General features: G+C 39.6%; 2 protein-coding genes across 15 annotated transcripts in view; one reads left to right on the top strand and one right to left on the bottom strand.

Annotated features, from left to right (window-relative positions):
* Positions 1-22844, bottom strand: part of LOC309879621 (uncharacterized protein) — a 56578-nt gene that overhangs the window by 8333 nt on the left and 25401 nt on the right. For 2 of the 12 annotated variants that reach the window (XR_014317795.1, XR_014317796.1), the window contains exons 4-7: positions 18405-18532; positions 11787-11975; positions 6848-7704; positions 2794-3821 (exon numbers count right to left, since the gene is read on the bottom strand). Coding sequence is in view for 1 of the 12 variants with exons in the window: in XM_082763512.1 (XP_082619638.1) it covers positions 7650-7704; positions 11787-11975; positions 18405-18514 (354 nt within the window). In the remaining 11 variants the exon portion in view is untranslated. Of the gene's footprint in view, positions 1-1035; positions 3822-5674; positions 7705-10229; positions 11380-11786; positions 11976-18404; positions 18533-22844 lie in introns of those variants that run through there. The other 10 variants (XR_014317798.1, XR_014317799.1, XR_014317801.1 and 7 more) reach the window with 10 other exon arrangements.
* The window catches only part of ITGA6 (integrin subunit alpha 6), a 43077-nt gene that overhangs the window by 1233 nt on the left and 19000 nt on the right, over positions 1-22844 (top strand). For 2 of the 3 annotated variants that reach the window (XM_082763508.1, XM_082763509.1), the window contains exons 2-5: positions 16549-16676; positions 17044-17123; positions 18988-19243; positions 20791-20922. In XM_082763508.1, coding sequence (XP_082619634.1) covers positions 16549-16676; positions 17044-17123; positions 18988-19243; positions 20791-20922 — 596 coding nt within the window. The remainder of the gene's footprint in view (positions 1-16548; positions 16677-17043; positions 17124-18987; positions 19244-20790; positions 20923-22844) is intronic. The other variant, XM_082763510.1, reaches the window with a different exon arrangement.

The raw sequence follows: 22844 nt of genomic DNA, 5'->3' as shown, positions 1-22844 counted from the left end.
TGAAATGCCTCAGAGATTGTTAGCATGAAAGTTGTGTATTGTATGTACAGCGAGTGCTTCCTCAGGCAGTCCGAGCCTGAGTACAGAGCAGAGCCAGATGCTATCTGTGTTGACATGGCTTTCTGAATCCAGGCTTTCATGAGAGGCAGGGTTCTCAAATAGAGGAAAAACCAGACTAGAGAAAATGTTTTATGATGCATGGCTCTTAGTATGAGATGTCTTGGCTATTTTTAAAAAATTTCTTCTGTGTATTTTAACATAAAGCATTTGAGTGCTGCCCCGTGTAGCTGCTTGGAAAACCTGTGTTCAGTTCTTTTACATAGCACAGCCATGTCACAGTCACTTCGAGCATCATAGCATCATTTTTCTGGAGTAGGGGTAGTAGTAATGTGGCTGAAAGAGAATAAGATATTAAATGTGCTGGACTGTCACTATCTTTTGTATGGATATAGGCATGTTAAGCTCACTCTGTTACATCTTGTGAAATAAAATGGGAGTTTTAATGGAGAAACATGAAGTGAAGGTTTCCATATTAGGCTTCATGTTTGTAAGTGATGATGTGATTTACAAATGAGTGACATTAATATTAAACAATTCGTTTGGCGTGTTCCGCAGATACTAGTTTCTAAATAGCTTGGCTGTTTATAGGTGGAACAAGCGGTCTGCTGTCCAGGTATTAGGCAAAGTTATGAGAATGGAGATCATGTTGAGGTCTCATACTTGGAAAAGTGCGTAGTCCCTGTATGCTGCCCATTATTTGTAACTACAGGAACTCTCTCAAGACTGACAGAAGTAATTATTTCACCATGACATCTCGACTAGGGGATGGCTAACTTTAAAGCTCAGCTACAGTTTGAGTGCAGGCACTGTTGTTGTCGCTAGAATACCCGAAACCCATTTCATCACTGAAACTTAATTGAAAGTGATACTCAGGTTCTCATGTGGAAGGGAACCCCAGTCCCCCTCCCTCCTCAACCCCCCCCCCCCCGGAAAACCACCCTGCCAACCCCAACTTTATGAAATGAGACACAAGTTATAACTGATATGTGCACAACCAGTAAGTCCTTGGGAAAACAAAGGAGAAAAGGTGAAATAATGTGATTCTGTTCAAGGGATGTTTTAGTCACTGACAGGGAACGAGATTTGGTAAAACAAGCTGAATGATCTTTAATTTGTCTCTCGCCTCACTGAAGTGACTCTTAAGTGAGATGGTTCTCTCCTTCTGCCTCAGACTGGATAATTCAGTGTTAAGCATTATGAAACTGCTTGGTAAGGATGAGGGTGGAGAATGCCGAGGAAGTGTGACAAATAAAGGTAGGGCCGAAATAGCCTGTTAATAAACGTACTTGCTTTTGATCACTCCGAAATAGCCTGTTATTAAACGTACTTGCTTTTGATCACTTTTTTTTTCTGAAGTCACAGGAGACTACAGATTACATATAAACTTTGAATGGTAATTTTTGTATTTGTCAGTGTTAGATACTAATGCTGTGTTTACTAATGAGTTATTGCTTAACTCCCCATAGCATGGGAGATGAATTCTTGAGAACTGTTTTGAATTTACTTGTAAATGGTACTTTATGTGAGACTGTGGATTGGTAACAGGATTTTATTTTTCTGTGTGAATGTTTTCAGGTGAGAAAAGTTGGCAAGTTCATCAGCTGAAGAGGAGAAAAACTTTACTAATTCACAGTAACTGAAAGTGGACTGCTAATAGCATGTGGGTGTGGAAGAGTGCTGAATGCAATCTTAATATGCATTTGGGGACCATTAATGTTACTGTTTGAGGGACTGAGGGCAGCCTGCCTGGCATGCTGTGCATAGTTCTGGTCTACTGTCAAACGTGATGAATCTGATAGCAGAAAAGGCTATGGAGCTTTAAGGAGCTAATGGAGCTGTAAAAAAGCTGGGCTCCCTGCATGAGATTGTTCTGTTTTTAATACGTCAGTATAACAAAAATACAGGAGTTATGCTTCTGAGGGGTGGTAGTGACACAGCAGTGTCTTACGGTCTGCAGACTGGAAGGAGGTTTGTAAGGGTCCTGAGACTCAGGGATGGTGTAGCCGTAAGAGTAATATGGTTCAAGCTTAAGCAGTTCTGTGATGGAGAATGTGAGGGTATCAAGCATTGGTAAAATATACTTAGTATATACGTTGGCTACCATATGTATATGTGTATTTGTATATAAATATTACGTGTGCATACATGAGCCATTTAAGATACCCCACAGGTCTTTTTCAGTCCTTTTTGGTTATAATCTTTTAAGATTTTAAGATTATAATCTTTTAAGATTGTAACCAAAAAGATTAGAAAATCTACCCAAAAAGGTAAGAAAATCTCTTGAATTTGAACAAAAGCCCCACACATTTGTGTATAACTTATAATTAATTACGATATTATTTTGAATAGCATTTCAAAGCTGAATTCATGTAGGCTTCTTTCTGTTTGAGGCAATAAAGGGTGAGGCTATGGTAGTAGATGTTCAGGATCTTACCAGAAGAAAAGCTGTGTGGCTGACAGTTGTGGATAGGCACTTTATGCCAAACCTGTGCTAACCATTAGCATCTATAAAGCCTTAAAAGTTGCAGTGTCTTACTGGAATTTTTACTCATGGCAGGTTTTGCTGATAGTGCGTATCTCCACTGTGAGCCATTATAGCAACATAAAACAAAGTTGCCTTTGGTCAGCAAGGCTGCTGACATTGCTGTACTGCTGCAGTGCATCCTCAGTGGCATTTAGCCAGTGTTTCTGTGTTGTCTGAGTCCTCAGACAACACAGTGAGCTTATACTCACTTTGGTTGAGCAACAAAAGAGCTGGATTATGCCGGTCTGCAGTGGAAAATGACAGTTCCTGCTTGCAGAGCTATTGTAGAGTGATTCAAAGTTCAGGTGACCTAAATTAATCATGCTGTATATTTGCATCTTCAGGATTTAAAGGCCTTAATAGTGCTGGTCTTTAGAGCTTCTGTTTATACAAAAAAAAAAAAATAAATTGCTTTGTTATTGAACTTGAAGATTTATTATTGAAGAAATAAAGATTTTTTTCCTGTGCTAAGTTTGAGTTATTCTGTGGGTTATCTGTGGCAGAGATACAGCTGACAGGTTTTGTGGTCAGGTTTATAAATGATAGGAGACTATCATGTAATTTTCACTGTCTGGCAGCAGGTCTGGCCTTCGTCTTGCCTGTGGCGGGGCAGAGCTGTAGGGCACAGAAGTGCCTGGCATGGCAAGGAGCTCCCCGCAGAGGCTGCTGTACAGAAGCTTTAGCCTTCCGACACAGCTGTTCAGAGAGGGCAGGTCACCCTAGTCAAGGAATTTCCTTTGCTTCTCTGGCAAAACCCCTTTTCCTGAACAACAGAAGTGAGCTTGATGCGAGTTGTGTCTATAGGATATTGTGGTCTGTATGATTATGTTATTTCCAGTGGTTTTTGTTTGTTTTCTCTTGTCCCCCACCTGGTGTTGTAGGTGGACGTGAGGCTTTGCCAGCACAACTGTGGTACAGACGGCCCACGCTGGGAAGTTGTGCTCCTGTAGCTGCACTGCTACGTCCTGCCTGCAAGGCATGGGTCACAGCAGAAGTGTGCTTCTGCCACAGTTCAGTCCAGGTGGCTCTGAAAAGGCTGTGTCGGGGAAGATAAGCCACAATACAGTCCTCTTCCGTCAGCTGTGTGCATTGGCAGATTCAACTTCTCTGTGGTGTTGACTGGCATGACAGATGTTCATAGTGTAGAGCCAGCCTTCTGAAGTGGTAAACGGCAAAACTCTTTTTCCAGTCCTCCGTCCCTTTGAGAAATTTGTTTTTTTTGGGAGGTCATATAGCTCTTAAAAAAAAAAAAAAGTTGTTTTTTATGGTCACCTAGAAGTGCATAAGGATCTAACTCAGCTCTATATGGTAGATACTTCTGTTACACTGATAACTATTAAAAATTAGCAAAATAGTAATTAATTGGTCTGCAAGTGTAAGCCTTCTGTGAGTAAGGACTGTAGCATATGACTTTTGTCTGCTGTGATAAAAAACCTTCTGTTCGGACTCCAGCTTTGAGAAACAGCCTAGGCAATCAGTTTCAATTAAAGCTCATAAAATTGTTGTGCTCTTCCTGTTAGATGCATGTACCTGGTACAACTTCTTGGTTTCATAGCTTTAAGTTTTTGCCTTTGCTGAGACTGATGAATCAGTTTCTAATGTAAGAGGTACCATCTCTTTGGTTTGGTGGGGTTGCTTACGCATAAAATACATAGGGTGGTGGTCATGACAGGCTTAGAAGCATTTTGATTTATACTTTCCTTATATTTAAGTATCTTAATAAGTGTGAATGGGATGAATGTGAATCTGTGGAAGCACAAATTAATCTCTTCTCAGGCTGTGTGTTTGGAAAGAGAAGAGCATTCTGTAAGCTGTCACTCAGTGTCAAATGCAGACTTGCCAAGCCCTTGCAAGAACATTAAAATAGAAGTAATGGCTCAATTAACCAAAATCACTTTAAGCTCCTCTGGTCCAGGTCTGTTGTACTCGCCCCGTTCTCAGAGGATTGAATATACCAAATAGTTCATATTAAATAATTAAGGTATAAGTCAACCCTGATGAACACACGCTAGCAGAGAGAACTGTCTTGCAGCCAAAGTATCAGATACATCGCAGGAACAGGATTGAAAAGTTAATCTTACATCCTCTAAAACTAGCAAGGTTAGACTTGTACTGTACAACACAGTATGAGCAGGGGCAGACCTTGATCTCGGGAAGGAGGAGAAGGCTTTTCTCTTCACTAATCTGAATGAAAACTAATGAGCTGCACAACATGAGAGTTAAGGACAAAGAAAAGCATTCTCCTTGACAAGTTGTCTTGTTCTTGAGCAGAGGCTAAGGGTCCTGACAAAACTGCTTAATTATGTCTGAAAAATGGGCAGAAAAGTGCTGGGGGAGGGCTCACAGTTGGAAAAACTTAATACTCTTCCCGTGCTTTTCAGGCTAAGCTCAAAGTAGTCATGCCTGTTTGTGCACATCTGAATTAGTCTTCAGTGAAACTGTCCATGAAATATTCCATTGTGAAAAGGAGTTGTAAAACTTCACGTTGTTTAAGTATGGTGTGTTGAGGAGAATTTGTCATATCTGGCATACAGGTCAGCTTGAGTACAGCAATGAATGGGCTGAAATGTATTTTAATATTTGTCTCTAAAACAGGAGGTGGGAGTGAGGTGGAGAAGCGTTTTTTGCTGCAGTTCCCTCCATCCACCTGGAGCCTGCAGTGAAGTGTGGGGTGCCAGGGCATGCGTGCTGCCTGCCTGCACTGCCCTGCTTGCCAGCTGCAGGCTGATGCTGGGTGAAGAATTGAGGCTCTGTTCAGCACTGGCATCTTGAAGCCTTCAGCTGGCAAACAGCTGCTTGAAGCTTGTTGCTGTCCTGGTCTTACTGACTGAATGGCACAGGAACGTTTCTGGTGCTCTTCAGACTTAAAACATGACCCCATGGGCTCCATAAGGGTATGAAGCAAGGGATACAGAATGTTACCAAGATGGAGAGTGTAGGAGGGTGCCATTCAAATATCTGAAGTATGTAGCATGCATGACACGAGGCCTGTCTTACTGTGTGCTGCTCTGTTCTAGGGCACGCGGGGTTGGAGCAGGCTTCCCAGGAGTCCTGCAACAGGCACATTTAAGTGAGCGCTGTGTAGTTATATTAGCTGTGAGCTGGAAGGTTGAAATACAGCTTTTTTTATTTTTATTTTTTTTTATTTTTTATTGCTATCAGGCAAATGCCTGTTTAAAAACAAGCAAAAATCCATATTACTGAATGAGTACGTGGTGGTCTGTACTGTGAAATGTAGATAGAAAATTAACACCTCATAGTGGTATTTAGGAATGGTAGGTTACGGTAAAAGACAGGAATATTTGAAAAAAAGTATACAAAGTGGTCTGGAAGTATTTATTAGTATTATATATTGTTGACTGAGATACATAAAAGCAAGTTGCTGCTTTGAAAGTAATGTCAGGAGAATAATAACCTAGAAAACCAAAAGTGAATGCGGGGAAAGAAGTTCTACTTCCATTTTTAAGAAAAGTAGTATATTAAACATAAGTGAACTGAAACATAGGTTAATGAAGCTCCCTTTGTGACTTTAGTATCAAATACACTGTATTCTTTTATCCTTGGCTCTAAGATATCTAGAGTATTGCATGTGTTAGGACTATTTTGAGAATTCCAAAGCTATTGCATTGGGGGAAAAAAAAAGAGCTGTAGTTACCTTCTTTTAGTTTAAAGATCAGGCCAGATGTATTCCCCTATGAAGTACTAGACAGTAGATTTTGTATGGCTTTGAAATGATAGTAGAGGGTATAAAATACTGTTTCTCAAATTGAGATTTGTTGGGAGCATTTGCTCGTATGGCCTGGCCGTGTTTGGCTCTGTTGGAGTGTTGGCTGTTTTTCTTGTTTCCTGATACAGAACTGTATCTAAAAATGTCATTTTCTAATACTGATTTGCTTTAAGCAGTTGTAATAATGTGCGTGAGGATGTTACGACTGTGTTTGGAAGGGAGAAGTTCCCCAGGGTCATGAATAGAAGCAAGGGTGGTTCACGGTATGCTCGCTGTCTAGATGCAATCTACAGCATAAAAACGTTCTCGAGCCCCTCCAGGGTAATATCTATGGATCCTATGCTGGATTTTGCTAATTCTAGGTTACTTTTCAGCTGTTTTCATCTTTGCATTTGTTTTCTCCTTTCAAAGATCCTTGTGGATCCTTGAGACACAAGGAACAGCAAATAGGAGCTATTAGCATTTTTATTAATTGAGTTTGCTGACATAGTCTGATAGTGTCCATAGGAGTGGCAGACTTTCTGACAGACACTTACCATCATTTCCTTCTCAGTGAAGATTGCCAAGGCAATTTTTCAAATGGAGATAAATGTGTTTAGCTTCTGCCTGGTTCAGTTGGCATTGATACCCTCCTCAAAACCAGGCCTATAAAATAGGTCTTTAAGAAGTAAAGTAGAACAGGATTGAAAATACACAGGGAACAACTGGTGCCTGTAATGCCTGAGGTTGTTTGCTCAGCAGCACATGCCCAGGTCAAAGGTCTGAGGGAAATGCATGTTTATCCTGGAAGTGCTCAAAAGTGGCAGCCAGCTGTTGCTGATAGCAAGCATGTTGTCCTCGTGTATAGTTGAATTTTCTGGGTCCCTCTTTTCTTGTAGCTCTTTTTGCATTAGTTTTGTAAGGGCATCATAAGGGCTAGTCAGTCTTGCACTTTGTTATTAGTGCTGCTGAAACTGCATAGTGGTTAAATCTGCTGGTGTTCTCTGGGCTGTGCTTAGCAGTGTGCATGAAAACAGATCATATTTAATTGGCCATGTTTGTTTAGTGTGAAACAACTTTAAGTGAAAACTACATTACTTTCTTGGCTAAGATGCTAAAATAAATTTGCTGTATGTTTCTTATTTTTTCATATGTGACCAACTGTTGTAGGAGCTACTAACAATCTGGCATAATTGTGCAAGTCCATGTGAACTCTTCATCCACTCAGCTTATTTTTCTGATAGAGAATGCTTGATAATTATATAGTCTGGCCCCAGAATATTGCTGAAGAGCTAGGTTTCTTCTCTTTTCCCAGCCATACTGTATTCCTGCATGTCCTAGAAAAATCCTCGTTAGATGTCAGGTCAGATCCAGTGCTATTAATAGCTGAAGTACTGTTCGCACAACTTTCTGCCTGCAAGAAAATAGGGTGTTAAAAATTCCTGAAAGAAGTAATTATTCCAGGTTCTCAAGTGAGAAAGTGGAAAGTTGTGGAAGATAGGAAAAAAAAAAAAAAAGGGTAAGGGGAGGCATGTAAAAGCTAGGCACGTGTGCATGTGGAGGGGGAGCACTATGTAGCTGTAGAGAATGCAGTGGGTTTTTTGGCATATTCTGAAATGTAAGTTATTTTGCAAACAGAAAAATCTTGTTCTGAGATTTTGCAAGCTTGGTGAAATTCTCCCTGTTTGTACACTCCTACTCGTAGTAAAACATAATGTTCTCCACGGATCTGTGTAGGGAGAAGTTTGTTGTGAACATAAGATTTATTTCTATATTTGAGCAATGGTTCAATATCTGCATGTAACATAAGAAAAGGCTCCTTAAGAGTCCCAGCTGTTGGGGCATTTCCTTTTGGTGTACAACTTTGGTTCTCCTACAAAAAATACCTTGTTGGATTGACATTCTTCTAAGTGATGTGAATGCCTGTGTTTTCAGTTAATTTGAAGGGGGAGGGATATGTGTCAGTCAGTACATTTGCCCAGTGACACATCTGCTTTTGTGATTAAGTTCATGGTTTGAAGAAAAGCTTACAAAATTGTTGATGCTGTTGCATGCATTTAACACAGGACTATGATGGTTTTAAGACGAAGGGGTTATTTCAACGCTGATTTAGTGTGCAAGTGACTTTCAGCTATCTTTGTGTTTGCTGGCAGTTTGTATACTCATCCTCTGAAATACTAATGAGGGATTATGTATGGAGAAAGTACATGCCTTGTCTAGACACATGGTTGCATGCTGTGGACAGAGCCTTTCAGCCTGCTCCCCAGGTGTATGCCTCTGGTGTCTCAGGCTTATTTTGGCAGCTGGGACAGCAGAGTGCAACTCAGCACAGCTTCTTGGCTTGGTCTCGCATGGATGAGGTTGGTATGTGTTTGCCGAACGAGGCAAAGAACTTTGTCAGATGGTGAATCTGCCAGCATCGTGTATCACCATTTCTGTGGTTGTGTATCTAGTGCAAGAGGTTTATGTCTGTCTTGCTCCCCCTGCTATGATTAAGGGGGAGAGAGGGAAGAAGGTGGAGAAGAGGGGAAGCAGTGCCTTACAAAGTGGATGGACTGATGAAGGAATGATGGCTTCTGTGAGCTTGGGAAGTAGCTGCTTTTCATGTTACGGAGGGCCGTGGAGAGTAGTAGTAGCTGCAGCCCATGGATTCTAGCGTGAGATGTCTTACTGTACTCTTCATGCCTCTTAATGGTTTAACTGTGGTCTTATATGAAATTGATACACTTCACTCAGTGAAATAAGTAGAGGAATGATATTACAATCCAAATACTTGTTCTGCGCTGCATTAAAGCTGCAATTTTTCAAATGGCTCTTGGCATGTTGATAAACAGTATATGCCTGTTATGGTTGTTACCTCTCTAACAGACGCTGCCTTCAAAGGCTGACTGGGAGCACTGCTCTTTCAGGTTGTTCTTTGGGAAAAAAAAAGTCTGAGCAATTGTTTCTATATTCATGTTCACTGTCTAAAACACGTACCTAGCAAATGATGTGATACTCCTTGCATTTCTTTAAAGCTCAAATGGAGGTGGCATATATTGTGGCAGTACTAAGACAAGCCCTACAAGTGAGATGAAGTGTTAATCTGAACACTAAAATTTTACATGGTACGAATGGCCAGCAGCCCAGTTGCAGAAGATACTAATTCCTGAGTACTGGAGCCTGTAGAGTGACCATGCCCAGCAGCAGCAACCACTTCTTTACCAGCCTGTTTTGCTGGAGGAGCTCAGGCAGTGCTGTACCAGAAGCCCTGTTTTTGGGTAGTAGCTGGCACAAGAGCCAGATTCCAGCGTGGGGAAGGTGTGTGAAACAGCAGCAAGCAGCAGGGATGGAAAATTGACTCTGAATGTACTGCTTTCTTGTAACGACTCTTGCTAGCTTGTCTTCCTGCTGTGGCACCTCAGTGCACTGTAGCTGCTTGTGGACAAGGGTGGGTTTTGCATGGATTTGCACCTGATGTGGACAGGATGGCTGGGAGCAATGGCTGGGTTGGGAGCTGAGTGCCAGGACCTTGACTCGCAAGTTCATTTCCTTTAGCAGCACATTGTCACTTCTTGAGCTAAACTCCATATTACTAAGAGTACTTCATGCAGTAACAGGCACCACCACCACGTAAAATGTGGGTGAAAATCCCTTTTAACATTATGTCTTTTATAATTTTATCACAGATTAATTATAAAGCAATCTAATCGATGTTTTGTGGTATCACTTACGGTATCAGGTCTATTCCTAGCATGATACATTGTTCATTCTTTCAAATCTGGGGGAAAGTACAGTTTGTAAGGAAGAAATTTGTATTAAAATGTATTATTATACAGTTATACATTATTATACAGTTATACATTATAAAAATGTATTATTATACAGTTTTCACATGCTATTTGACATAATGAATGTGTTGCATCTCCTAGTTATAGCAAGACAGTGGTGTACAAAATGGAAAACTATTTTGAAATAGGACTTTGGAACAGAACAGACCATTTCTTGCATTTTTTTTCTAGGGAAATAAGCCTTCTACCAACGTAAATGAGATCTGCTAAAAAAAAATAATAATCCATATAGACTGAGTTCTTGACTGTGAGGGGAAAGTGTTTATTTTTCCATGTGGCTTCAGAAAGTCACTAATTAGTGGCCTTTCCAGAACAACAGGTAGCTTTGTAGTTCCAGTTTTGCTTTGTAGCTTGCCCTGATCCTTGTGCTTCTTTTGGCTTCTTTTCCTAGCTACTGTCGTAATCTGCTTCCTGAAAAAGGCTGAACTAATAAAACAAAAATCACAATCCTTTAAATGCCAAGCCTCCGGGCAACAGAGATTGATGGTGTCCTTGGCCATGGCTTTGCATTGGTAGTAGGAAAATGTAACTGTGGAGTAGCAGATTAAGAGAATCATCCGTCACTTAAAATAGCTGTTAATAGCAGCCTGGGAACGATGGGTATCTCTGTAAAAAGCATTGCGAACAAGCTCCCTACTCACACTGTTTCTGGCTGCGTTTTGCAGGGAGGGGTGTTTTTTTTTTTTTTTTGAGAAGCTTGGTCCCTTGGTTCGTCTCCAGTTCCCATTAACTGCCTGTGTATGTGGAGGGAAATCTCTGTGCTAATGAGTCCATGGTGCTCCTGCCTTGTCTGTGTAACTACTGGTAGAAGCCAGATCCAGGCAGAAAGCAGAGGTGGTGCCAGCTGGATTTAAATGCAGTGTCTGTCCCATTGACCAGCCTCAGTTATGTGGAAACGCTCTGTGTTTTAGTGTTTCCATCCTCCTCTTTCCTAAAGTTCATATACTGGAAATCCATCCCGTGGAAGGCACTTCAGATGTCTGCATTGAGAGCAGTGGTCTCTGCCTGGAGGTTTTAAATATTGGGTACATATCTAGGCAGTGTGACTGGTGATTTGGTAGCACAAATTTAATCCAAATATGAGTTAGTGGTTGTTACTTTACTTTCTTTGTTTTGATCAACAGAATGAAACTCTGGGAGAGCGTGTGGGAGGAAAAAGGATGCAGGAGTATATCTGTCTAGCCAGGAGTGGAAGAAGTTTCATAGCATTTAGCTTCATCGCTTTCCAGATTCGCCCCCCTTGTGTTGATGGAGTCTTTCTGAAAACACAATGAAGAGCAGAGTCTGCAGTGGCAGCATTGTTATCTGAGAATAGCAACCTTAAATTGGACATTTGTGCTCAATGAAGGTTGCAAAATTGGAAATAACTTACACTACTGACTATTTTATTCTGTCTATTTGTTGAAATGGCTAATGGTTAGTTACCCAGGAAACACTGTCAGTGATTTCTACTCCAGTCTGTTAAAGCTCAGAGCTGGCACTATTAATGTGTTGCTACTACTTTTAAAGAAAGGATGGCAAAGATGGGGTGCCTTGTTTGGGGCAGAAGATACCGCAGAAAAGAAAGGAATTCAAGGAATGAAGAAAGCTTTGGAAGATAGAGTACCTGGGCTCAGTGTAGACCATGGTATTTTTTTGTATTTGTTTAAATCAAAATGTAACTTACTCAATGGAAGCTTCTTCCTTTGATAAATAAGATTTTCTTGCCAAAAATGTTGAGAGATGTTCTTCTTCCTTTTGACTTGTTTTCTTTTCAGTTAGTGTTTGTTCCAGAGGTATTGCAATGAATTGCTGACAGCTTTTCTTCTTTGAAGTATGTTGTGAAAACTGTACGTTGTCCTCAGGAAGTTCCAGGCTGTAAGTGAGGAAGAGAATTCCTTGCAGAGTGAGAGGAAAATTTGCAGGAGCTTGGAGGTCTTCTGTGTTGCCTTTGATAAGGTTTTCTCACCTTAACTGTAGCTTTCCTTTAGGAGTAAGTGAGGGGTGGTTTCATGGGCAGTACTGGAGGGAGTTGAGACAGCTGTGAGCAGAGACTGCTCCAAGTCCCACTGCCGTTTTCATTACCTGAGAAGGATATTGCAGCCACAGCAGCTACTGCACTTCACAAGTTACTGGTGAAAGCTGCGAGGACTTCGGATCTGCACCCTACTGCTTAGTATTCTGTATTGCTTGTTAAAATGGAAAGCTGTTTCTGGTGTATTTTGCTTTGGATTTAATACCTCTGTTGGGCTGTTTTTGGTGAAGACACAGCCGTCTCACCCAGGTGCAAGTTAGCAGGGTGCTGCGGTGAGTTGGGGATGCTGCTGGGGGCCATGGTCCCATGCTGGTCCCGCTGCAAGGGCTCAGGCCTGTCCTTCCTGGTGGCAGGTTGTGGTCATGCAGCATCTGCATGATGCAGGCACAGCCCACCTGAGCAAAAACTACCTCTCACTGAGGTGAATTAGTTTAATTGGCATCATGTGCAGGCCTGGAGCTCTACCTGTGCAATTATCTCAAGTTTGGCCACGAATCTAGGATTATAAGGGAGTAAATCTGTCCCTGGCAGCCAGCAGATGCTCATAATTGTCAGTGGGACTTCAGTTATTACCACTGTCTCCATAGAGGTAATTAAGAGAAAGCAATAATTAATCTAATTCTAGCCAGTAGAGCAACAGGACTGATGTATTTGGTCTGAGACTAGAATTTTAGTTCGAAATTGGAAAGTGCGTGTTTTAATTATGGGGTATAATTGGAGTTAAAGAGCATTGTAGCATTGTGCCAGGGTGTGAGAGATTCTGCATTTTTCCAGCAGTGTCACTTGTTAGACAGTTCTTTTAAACTATAGAAGTGGCATTTTTATTCGGGGTAACGTAATGAAATATTAATAGAAGTTCACTTAATGCTCATGCACTCTGATTGGCTCATGGAAAATCTAATCAGTTTATAGCCTGTATTTAAGCAAGATAAATGGTAAAAAATCAGGATTAAAGTAATAAGAAGCATCTGATTCTGTAATTTACATGAAGAATAGACCTTTTTTTTTTGGTCTGCCTTTTGGCTCCCAAAAAGCTCAGGCTGCAACAGGAACTGGTGCTGAAAAACATCTACATTCAGGATGTTGTATGGCTGAGCTTCTTTTATCTGCATAGTAATAAAACAAGCCTGCCATGGGATAGAAAACTCAGTAAAACGCCCATATTCTGGAGTCTTGGGGGTATTTATCTCCAACTGACTCTTTCAACCATAATGGATTCTAGAGCCTGACTTTTGGGGCATTCAGGCATTACAACGTTTTGAGTGTAGCCTGTGCACACCATAACAGAGAAGTTACAATGAATACAAGGAATTATGATTATATTATGGTGGGGAAAAATGAAGAACTTACTATTGCCAGTCTTCAACTGCAAAGTTCTTTGGCTTTAATTTCCTTGTTTTATCTGCTAATGTAAGGAGATGGTGATACCTAGGAAGGCACCTCCTCATCCCCCTCTTCTCTCTTTCCTTTTGTAGAAGAGGTTTTGCTTGCAACAGAGAAGGCTAAAATGGAACGTGCATAGCTGCAGAAGAACTGAACCTGCTTTTTGGCACAATAAGCTGAAACTTTATTAAAATTCTTCTATAAAAACAGAGCAGAATAAGCAGCAATACAGTAATGACTGGAATGTGTCCTCAGTCTAGAAGGATTCAGCTGAGCATGTAGCACAGGTCTTACAGGCACGGCATAATCTGATGTATTTGGGCTCCAAATGGCATTCTGAAAATCACAAAGGTGTATGGAGCCATGTCATATGCCCTTAGCTTTGTGCTTTTGTGCATACTTTCTCATTTCCATGCATTTAGTTTTAAATTAGGTCATTTGATTTCTATAATAAATTGTTCTTTTTTTTTTTTTTTCCTCAGATTAACTCTTGAGCAGTAGGAAAGACGAACAGCAGCTCTATTGGTTACAAGTATAAATATGCTTGACAAAGGATTTCTATGTTTTACTTGATTTATTCAGTGAAAGATTAGATGAATGTGACTTTCTTACTCACATTTCCTAATAATATTGATAATAATGTCTAATCCTCATCTTCAGTAATTTGTCTTGCAGAACCTGGAAGTGTAGGTTTAGTCCACTCTACTGTGGCATTTGGGGCAGGTATGAAGCAAAGAAGTTCAAATGAGGTACTCCACCTTTTAATACCTCTTTAGCTGCTACTTGAAAATAGATGTTAGTGTTTACCACAGTATCTAACTGAATTGATCTACTACTTTGCAAGAGTTTTTTCACAGCATGTGCTGCTGTTGGATTGTTTTGTGAATAAAGACTTGCAGTGAGGTACCTAGCAGGGTTGGAGATTTTTGTGTTTTGTGAGCCTTGAAGACTAATGACAGGATTCCTGACAAAATTTCCTTGAAGACTGGAGAGTTTTAAATTAGTGTGTTTTGAATTACATTTTTTTACAGTGGAAAATAATAAAATTTAAATTTGGGCTTACGGGTTTGGGCACAGGGAAAAATCTAAGGTAACGTTTCCTTTGGAGATCACGTATTGACACTTACATGTATATGTAGCAAAGGCTAAAGCATTGCTTTACTCTCACTTACCCTTTACCATTGCATTGTTCACCTCAACAGGTGTCTGAGATGCTGTAGCAAGTTGTGGCTGTCTTTTGTCAGGTGGCATCTTTCCATTTTGTCTTCTGTTGGCTAAAGCGTTTATCCCTGATGCCTCTACAAGTCTTCCCTTTGTCATAAAGATTATGGTCCTATTGTCATGGTATGTCATAAAAGGTATCATTTAGCTAGGGGGAGGTTATAATATCCTATTATCCCATAGGAATAGATGTCCCATAGGAAGGAGCAGGATATTAATTTTCTTCATCTAGCATTCTTGCCATCAGTAGTATGTAGATTGGTGAATTTAATAAAAAGAAATATTTGAATTACCGAAGACCAAAGTTTTTAGTTGTGCTGAGGATGTTGAAACAAAAGGTTTCTAATCAAATTTCTATGAGTGAAATTTAGTGCATCATTTTACTCCCTGGGTTTTGAATGAGAAAAAATAGAAATAATAAAAGTTTCTGAGTTAGGAAATAAGTGCCTCTGCTGTCTTAAACTTCTGGTTGTTAACATATAAAATGAGAAGAAAAAAAGCCCATGTCATCTGTCTTCCCATAGGGGTAACAACTGAGGAGAAAATATACCTCTTCCCACATTAGGAATAGCTCAGAAACTAATTCTTTGCAAAAGAATTAAGAGATTAGAGTTGAATGCACTATTGCCAAAATTAGAAAATGAAGTTATTAATGACCTTTCTAAAAGCGTGTTTGTTTGGATTAAACACTCTTCTGATAAATGCTACATTTCTGAAGAAATCTTTGAAAAACATGCAAGGCATATGTAGGGGGAAAAGAAGGAAGCACTTTAAAGCAAAATCCATCCAGACTGTGTGTCCTGATTTTGTATGTATATCCATCAAAAGCAAGTGTTTTATCTTGACATTGCATCATTCAAGTGGGGGTCATCTTTGTGAGGGCAAGTTACGGAGGTTTTTTTTTATATAAAACTGGGGGAAAAAAATGGCTGTTTCACAATACACATATAACTTTCTGTTTAAAAAATGTGTTTTCTCATAATGCATCGATTTTGGTTTGTGTCTTATTACTTTAGTGACACTGAGTAAATGTTTTCATAATAACAAAAATATTTGTATTGGTGTAACTTAGATATGAACAAATCTGTATCTTGTTTTTAGTTTAAAAAACGACAAAAAATGTTCTGAGGTACAATAGTGTGCTTCGCCTCTCTCAAGAGCAAAACTCTACAGCTTAAGTCTTAAAGAGGGTCCAAGTTCCTCTTTGAAATTTGTGGATCCAGCAGTAGTCCAGGCTCTGTCCTCTACTGTAATGGCAGAGATCACTTCTTTCAGATTTTTTTTTTAACCAGTGTTAGTAAGCACAGAGAGTGCTTCCAGTTCAGCTATCCGTATGTTGTATCTACTATATTGTACCTATCTATACACTGTTCTCTGATCCTCATTTTTTTTTTCAGCTGAATGGGATTTTTTTTTTTTACGTTCTCTTAAGTTGTGCTGTTATTGCATGTTGGTTGTTATTAGTTTCAGTTAGCAAGTTGAGAGGTTGCTGTGCTTTGCATGTATGCGGTTCATCAAAGAAAAATACCTGAAGTACTAATTTTTTGGCTGAAAACTCTTGTTGAGCAAATAAAGATGTCTACTGGTTATTTTTGTTATAATACTCATGGGGGATGGTGGGACAGGACTGGTGTAAAACTAGAAGAGAGTCTGAAAGTAGTTGTACTCACTGTATCCTTTTCTCTATCTCCAAATGTTTGCACATCAAACCTCCAGCAACATGGTGAGAACATTTTCCTGATTCTGCTGCTGCCTTCTTTTCTAATATTGCCTCTGCAGATCCCTTGAAATGATTTCTCTTTCCCTACAGATTGCTGGTTGGAGCTCCTCGGGAAAAAGCCTTTCCATCCCAACAAGCCAACAGAACAGGAGGGCTGTACAGCTGTGACATCACGTCTTCAAATACAGACTGCACTCGTGTCGTATTTGATGAGGAAAGTAAGTTCTTCAGTGCTTCTGTTTAGGATTGAAACAGTTGTCCGATTTTTCTTATTTGATGGGGTCTTTTCCATAGACAGTGTGTCAGAAAGTTACTTCTCTGGATTTGTACATAACTTACTTTGCATTGGAATAAGTTGTAGTTTAATTGCTAAAGTACCATAAGGTGCATAAATTTGGCTAGATTTGGATGTTTTGTAAATTGATGGGACAGGACATAATGTGCTAGAAGTGCTTAAAACGGATGTTGTCAGTGATAAAATGCGCAGACACTGCCACCTGTAGACTGTCTTATGTACTGTATGAAGCTCCTTACAGAGACAAAAAGTTAACTTAATATTTGAAAGTGTATTGTGATGCTTTGCAGCTGACCCAGGGAAGGAGAGTAAAGAAGACCAATGGATGGGTGTAACTGTCCAAAGTCAGGGGCCAGGAGGAAATGTGGTGGTAAGTCTGTAGGAATAACTTATAAAAACATTCTGGGTCTACAGTGAATGTTCTGAACGGTATACATTTCTGTGCAGCTTTCTGAAAGATAATTTATTTTCTTGTACTCTTGTGATTTTTAGAGTTAAGGACTTAAATGTTTCCCTAGCAAAATAAGATCCTTGAGATTGTAAAAGTTTTAAATTATTTTTCAAACTCTGAGTTAGCCTTCCTTTATAATCTTGGTAACAATATAGGATGTTTTATTTATAGGGTGTCCAATTTTCTTTATTTCATATATTGTTTCTTTTAAATAACACTTACTATAGAAATAGGGAAAAATAGTGAGATAAATTTTTAGAAGTAGCAGTCTATCATCAGCCTGTTGTCTGGAATGATCAGCCTTACTTAAATTTTAACGAGGGTATTTGGCTGAGTCGCTCCTGTGTATTAATGTAGCTCTGACCATTGCACTAGGACTTAAAAGTGAGAGTGTGCTGCAGTAAGAGTTTGTGCAAGTGATGACACAAGCTATTTTATACAATACAGAGAGAAAAAGCTTTGGGGATTTATCAGATAATGTTATCTTTGTATGTTAATAGTTATTTCTCAATTAAATTCATCTTTCATGGTGCTGCAGGATACCAGCTACATCATAAAATGGGTGTGCAGTGCGGCTTTCCGTCTAATTATATCCTTGCAGCTTAGCCTCACTGCTTTGAAAGCTGGAGCAAAGCTCCTTTAGGGTGCAGCTCTGGAGTTATTTAAGGATGTAGAGTCAGTAATATCTTGCTCCAGTCTGACTGAGAACCTAAGGGGAGGAGAGTAGATGGAAGGGGAACTGTTAATCATTCCTTACCAGCTAATGCCATCCTTTCCGTGATGCAATTTCTCTGAGAAGGAACTTTTCTATGTAAGTGGAAAATGTGCTTATTAGATGACCTGTGGGCAGCTGGAAGGTCACCATGCAGCTGGGCAGTACGTGATAATTCTCAGCACGGCCAGGAGTAATGCAGTGCCTTCAGTGTGGAGCAGCTAGGTGTCTGCCTAGTAGGAACTGAAAGGAATTTCTCTGTCAGATGAGAAACTTGGGATGCTTGTGTTCTTCACACACCTATTACATGTATATCTGCAAAAAGTGCTGCTGGCAAAGGGGTTTGATTATTCCACCCCTTTACAATGGTTTGGTGGTTATGCCACTCAGCCTGGTGGCTATTCATCCCTCGTGTTACGTATCTGATTAGAACCCTGTTCCCAGGTGAACAGTTGTAACAGCTAGGTTAAAGAACAGCTTATGCTCACCGATGCTGCTTTTCTCCGTCCTGGTGATGGTTATCCCGTAGCAGAACATTAACCACAGGAATTAGGAACAAGTCCTCCTTCCATCCCCTCCATCGAAAACCTTTCAGCATCCTACCTATGGCATTTTTCTGTAAGGGATAAGTTTTGAACAGCGTCAGGTGGATGGTAGTTAAACTAGCTCCTCATGTCTTTTGCAAGCATGTAAGTTATCTAACTATTAGAGCTGTGGGAAGACAGCCACTTTCTTATGAGAGATAGGGTTGTTCACTCCCTTCTCAAAAAAAATGAATTAGGTATCAGTAAAGGTTTTAAGCCTAAAAATCCTAAATCCCACAGTGAAGAGAGACAGAATCTTGCTGCCTTCTCTGACCAGCAAGCGGTTGTTATGACTTGCGTCCACAGAAGCCTAACTTTTTGCATATGTTGCCTGTAGGGAACACTGGACTCTCTCTGCCTTGCAACATGAGTCCCCAAGGAGATTGACAGCTTTGCTAGCATGAAGTATTGCTTGTGGAGACCAGTCTTTGGTAATTTGCATACAAACATACAGAAAGCATCACTTATTATCTCTTCTATCTTGCAGACATGTGCACATCGCTATGAAAAAAGGCAGTATGTAAACACAGTGCAGGAAACCCGGGATATCATTGGAAGGTGCTATGTGCTGAGCCAGGATCTCACTATTAAGGATGATATGGATAATGGAGTGTGGAGTTTTTGTGATGGTCGTTTAAGAGGCCATGAGAAGTTTGGTTCCTGTCAGCAAGGTGTTGCTGCTACTTTTACTAGAGACTATCATTATATTGTGTTTGGTGCCCCAGGCACTTACAATTGGAAAGGTATGGTCTAGCTTCCTTCCTGCCAACTCTAGACACCTCCTTCCCATTTCCTCTTAGATTTTCTGCAAATACTGCATCCTAAGGTTCAATTGTTATTGTTTTTTTTTCCTTCTGGGGGAGGGAAGGGGCAATAAACCTAATAAGGACCTTACGATTTTACCCTGTTTTGACAAGATGCTATTCTCCTATATAAAAGACATTTACTGAAGTTCCTCTAAATACCTTTGATGGATTACATATGAACGGATATAGAACTTTTCTAGTATGTACAGCATTTTTTTCCCTTATTAGTCATAATCTTGTGATAGGACTGAGGGCTTGCTTTGAGACTTATACACTGTACCAAATTACTGAATTATTTTAAAGTTATCTGACCAATTTTTTCTTCTGCATTTGAGCAAATGTTAGATGGCTGTACTGAGATCTCTGTTTATCCTTCAGCATTCTCCTCTTAATTCTTTGTGAAATCTGTGGATAGGAGTGTGTCCCAAATTATACATTGGAGGACTGCAGGAAGATAACAGACCAAAGCTACATACATTTGTATCTAAATTATTAGATTTTTACTCAAAATTCCATGGATAATTTGTTTGATGAAGAGACAAGGACTCTGTATCATGTAGGAGATAAAAACTTAGGGGGAAAGAACTTAGGTTTTCCTCCATTATTTTATACTGAAAAGCATGTAAGTGGCTGTCCCTGCCTTTTTTCTTAGTCATTTTTCCCTTTCCACTTCATTACATCAACAGCTGTAAGTACTTCACTCCTTCAGAACATCTGATCCTTGAACCATTACAATTTCTTCCCTCATACACCTGTGCCTGCTATATGAACCGTGCAAAATCTTTGAGTTAAGCTCTGGCACAAGGTATACTTTCTTGAAGCTGTAATCTTCCACATATCTGTTCCTGTCAACACAATCTGGCCAAGCTGAAACAGCATATTGAGTCCAGAGCTTTACCTTAATTGCAGAGAAATGCTCTGACAGTATATCAGTCGTTAGTACTCTTTCATATCATGGAAAAACATGTACATGTATTTGCCAAAATGTTAAATATGCACGTCAGTAAAAGGGAAGCATGCGTTTTATTGAGCAACTAATATTATCAATATAAACAAGAAATATATCCATAATATTTTCTAACTATATCCCCAGTGTTTGCCATAATTCAGTAAAATTCTTTTTTTTTTTTTTTTAATTCTTCTGTATTTATCTCCCTTTAAAGAGAGGCTTTATGAAATTAGGCACTGTGGTGGTTCATAACCAAGGTGATCCTGTATTTTTGTTGAGAATTGTCTTAGTATCCCATGTTTTCCAGATCATTGCATGGCATCTTCATGGAGTAGCATGAGGTTCTGTCACAGAGGTAGAACTTAAAAATTCATGGCCTTTTGAAAGTCAAGTGTGCTATTCTGTGTTTGTCTCATTTAAACAGTAGGCGCCATCTCATTCATGGTAATTAATGCTAGTTGGGAACCATTTATTTATCTATTATTTTTTTCCCTTACCATTCATTTGCTTTTATTTTATCATTTCACTTCTTCAGGGGTGGTTCGTGCAGAGCAAAAGAATCAGACATTTTATGATCTGGGTATCTTTGATGATGGGCCTTACGAAGTTGGCGATGAGAGCCTCCAAGATAAGAATCTAGTTCCTGTTCCAGCTAACAGTTATTTAGGTAGGACAAAGTATCTATGGTAAATCTCTTCAGGCTTCTTATATATTTGTGATTCCAACCCGATGCAGTAACATGGAATGAGAGGAGAAAGCCATTTATGCGTGAACCCTGTGAGATACTAACCGTTTTGGATAATGCACATCTTCCTCCACATTAATGGGACAGTTTTAAGTGTAAGATGGTACTCTGCTGAGGTACCTAGAATTGCTGCTAATGGAATAGGAGATTTAAGAGCTATGATGAGGACCTACATGTTCTGAGGGAGTGATTGTAATCACTGTGAAATGGTAAGTACCATGCATACATCAGTAATCCTTAGTCACAACGTCTCTGCCATGTGGTATCAGAAGGTTTACCAAATTTGAGGTTCTCAATGTAACTTGAAGTTTCTCTGTCCTGGTAAGCGAGTGCAGTTTGTTGTTGCTGTTGTTGTAATTCTTCAAGGTTTTAAAACCCTAGCGGCCTTTTTACAGGCTTTTAAAATACCGTAACATAAGTAGTGTTTGTATTTTAATTGTGCGTGTGTTGCGGAGGAGAGTCTCTTGCACTTTATGCAAATGCAAGACCACAAATATGAATGTTCTTGTATACCAGTGAGATAAATCAGTGCAGAGAAAAGGCTACACTGCGTTTTTGAAAATTCTTCAAGTGCAAAGTGTAGAGAACGTTTCTGTTCGATTGTAGGTTTCTGTGGTATATTAATCGAGTACTTCTGGCTTAGGCAACACGTAAGATTTCGGTAACTTGAAACTGGTATTGGTATTTCTGTGTTACTGATGAAATGCTGAACGGATGGGAAGTATGTTGCTAATATAAAAAGTAAAAGAAAGCTGAGAAAAGAGGTATCTTAGAACTAATGTCTCTTAGACTACAAACTTAAAGTTAGATATGAACAGTAAACAGTATGTGGGAAAAAAAAAAAAAAAAAGAAAATGGTAAGAGCTTATATTAGAAAGGCATCCTGATAGCTTTTTTGTGTGGGAGAATTGGTAAGAAGGGTGCTGTAGAGGTGTCTTTTGCTATGAGCAGTTTACTGTAAGTGCGTGTGTATAGGTCTTACTCTACTGAATTTTTGCAGTTTCATAAGAAATGTAATGTTGCATTTATTTTCTAAATATAAATGTTGCCTTTGATGTGTTGAAAACAAAAAAAGGCTTGTGTTCACTGACATTGCTGTTCCCTATGTTTAGACAGTACATATACATGGTTTTAGCTTGCTTTGCTTAACTACTTTATTTTTTTCTCTTCAATCTTTCACTCATATGTTTACAGGTCTTCTATTTCTGACAGCTGTATCTGATACTCATCCAGATCAGTTTGTATACAAAACATTGCCTCCCAGCATACAGGTTGACAAATCAGTGGATATAACGATGAATAGCTACTTAGGTTTGTGACCACCTGAGGTGGCAGCATCTGGTCAAACATAATCTCTAGACCTTTGACATGATCCTCTCCACTCCATCCCTCCTCATGTCAAATACATTGCAAGTAAAAGCATGTGACAGGCAGGGATTCAGATGAAGGGTAACTTGTAAAATAAGGTGCCTTCAGAGGAGGCCTGGTTTGTGATGCATTTCTCCAAACCCTCTCATTTCACCTACAAAGTGGACTCTTACTGAATTTTTCTGAAACCGTCTCATTGCGAACTGCTGTAATTGAGAATTTCAATAGTACTGGTGAAGTTTTTCAGTAGAGCGATTATTATCTGCTGACTGGTATTTTCTTCCTTGCAATGTGCTTAATTTTACTTTGGTCTTTATTGGCTATGTTGGTATATGCTTTATATTCTATTAATTCAGTTTTTCATGTATTTTTAAATCCTTTGGCTTTAGCAAAGAGTAGTTAGGACTAAATTCATTCAAATGTGTCCTTTAGAGCTGCATTAAATCAAAATTGCCAATTTCACCATTACTGTATAA

The sequence above is a fragment of the Aythya marila genome, assembly GCF_965140915.1.
Source record: "Aythya marila genome assembly, chromosome: 6".
In the NCBI taxonomy this organism is placed as follows: domain Eukaryota; kingdom Metazoa; phylum Chordata; class Aves; order Anseriformes; family Anatidae; genus Aythya; species Aythya marila.
Note: the sequence above shows the minus strand (reverse complement) of the source record. Positions and strands in the feature narration are given on the sequence as shown.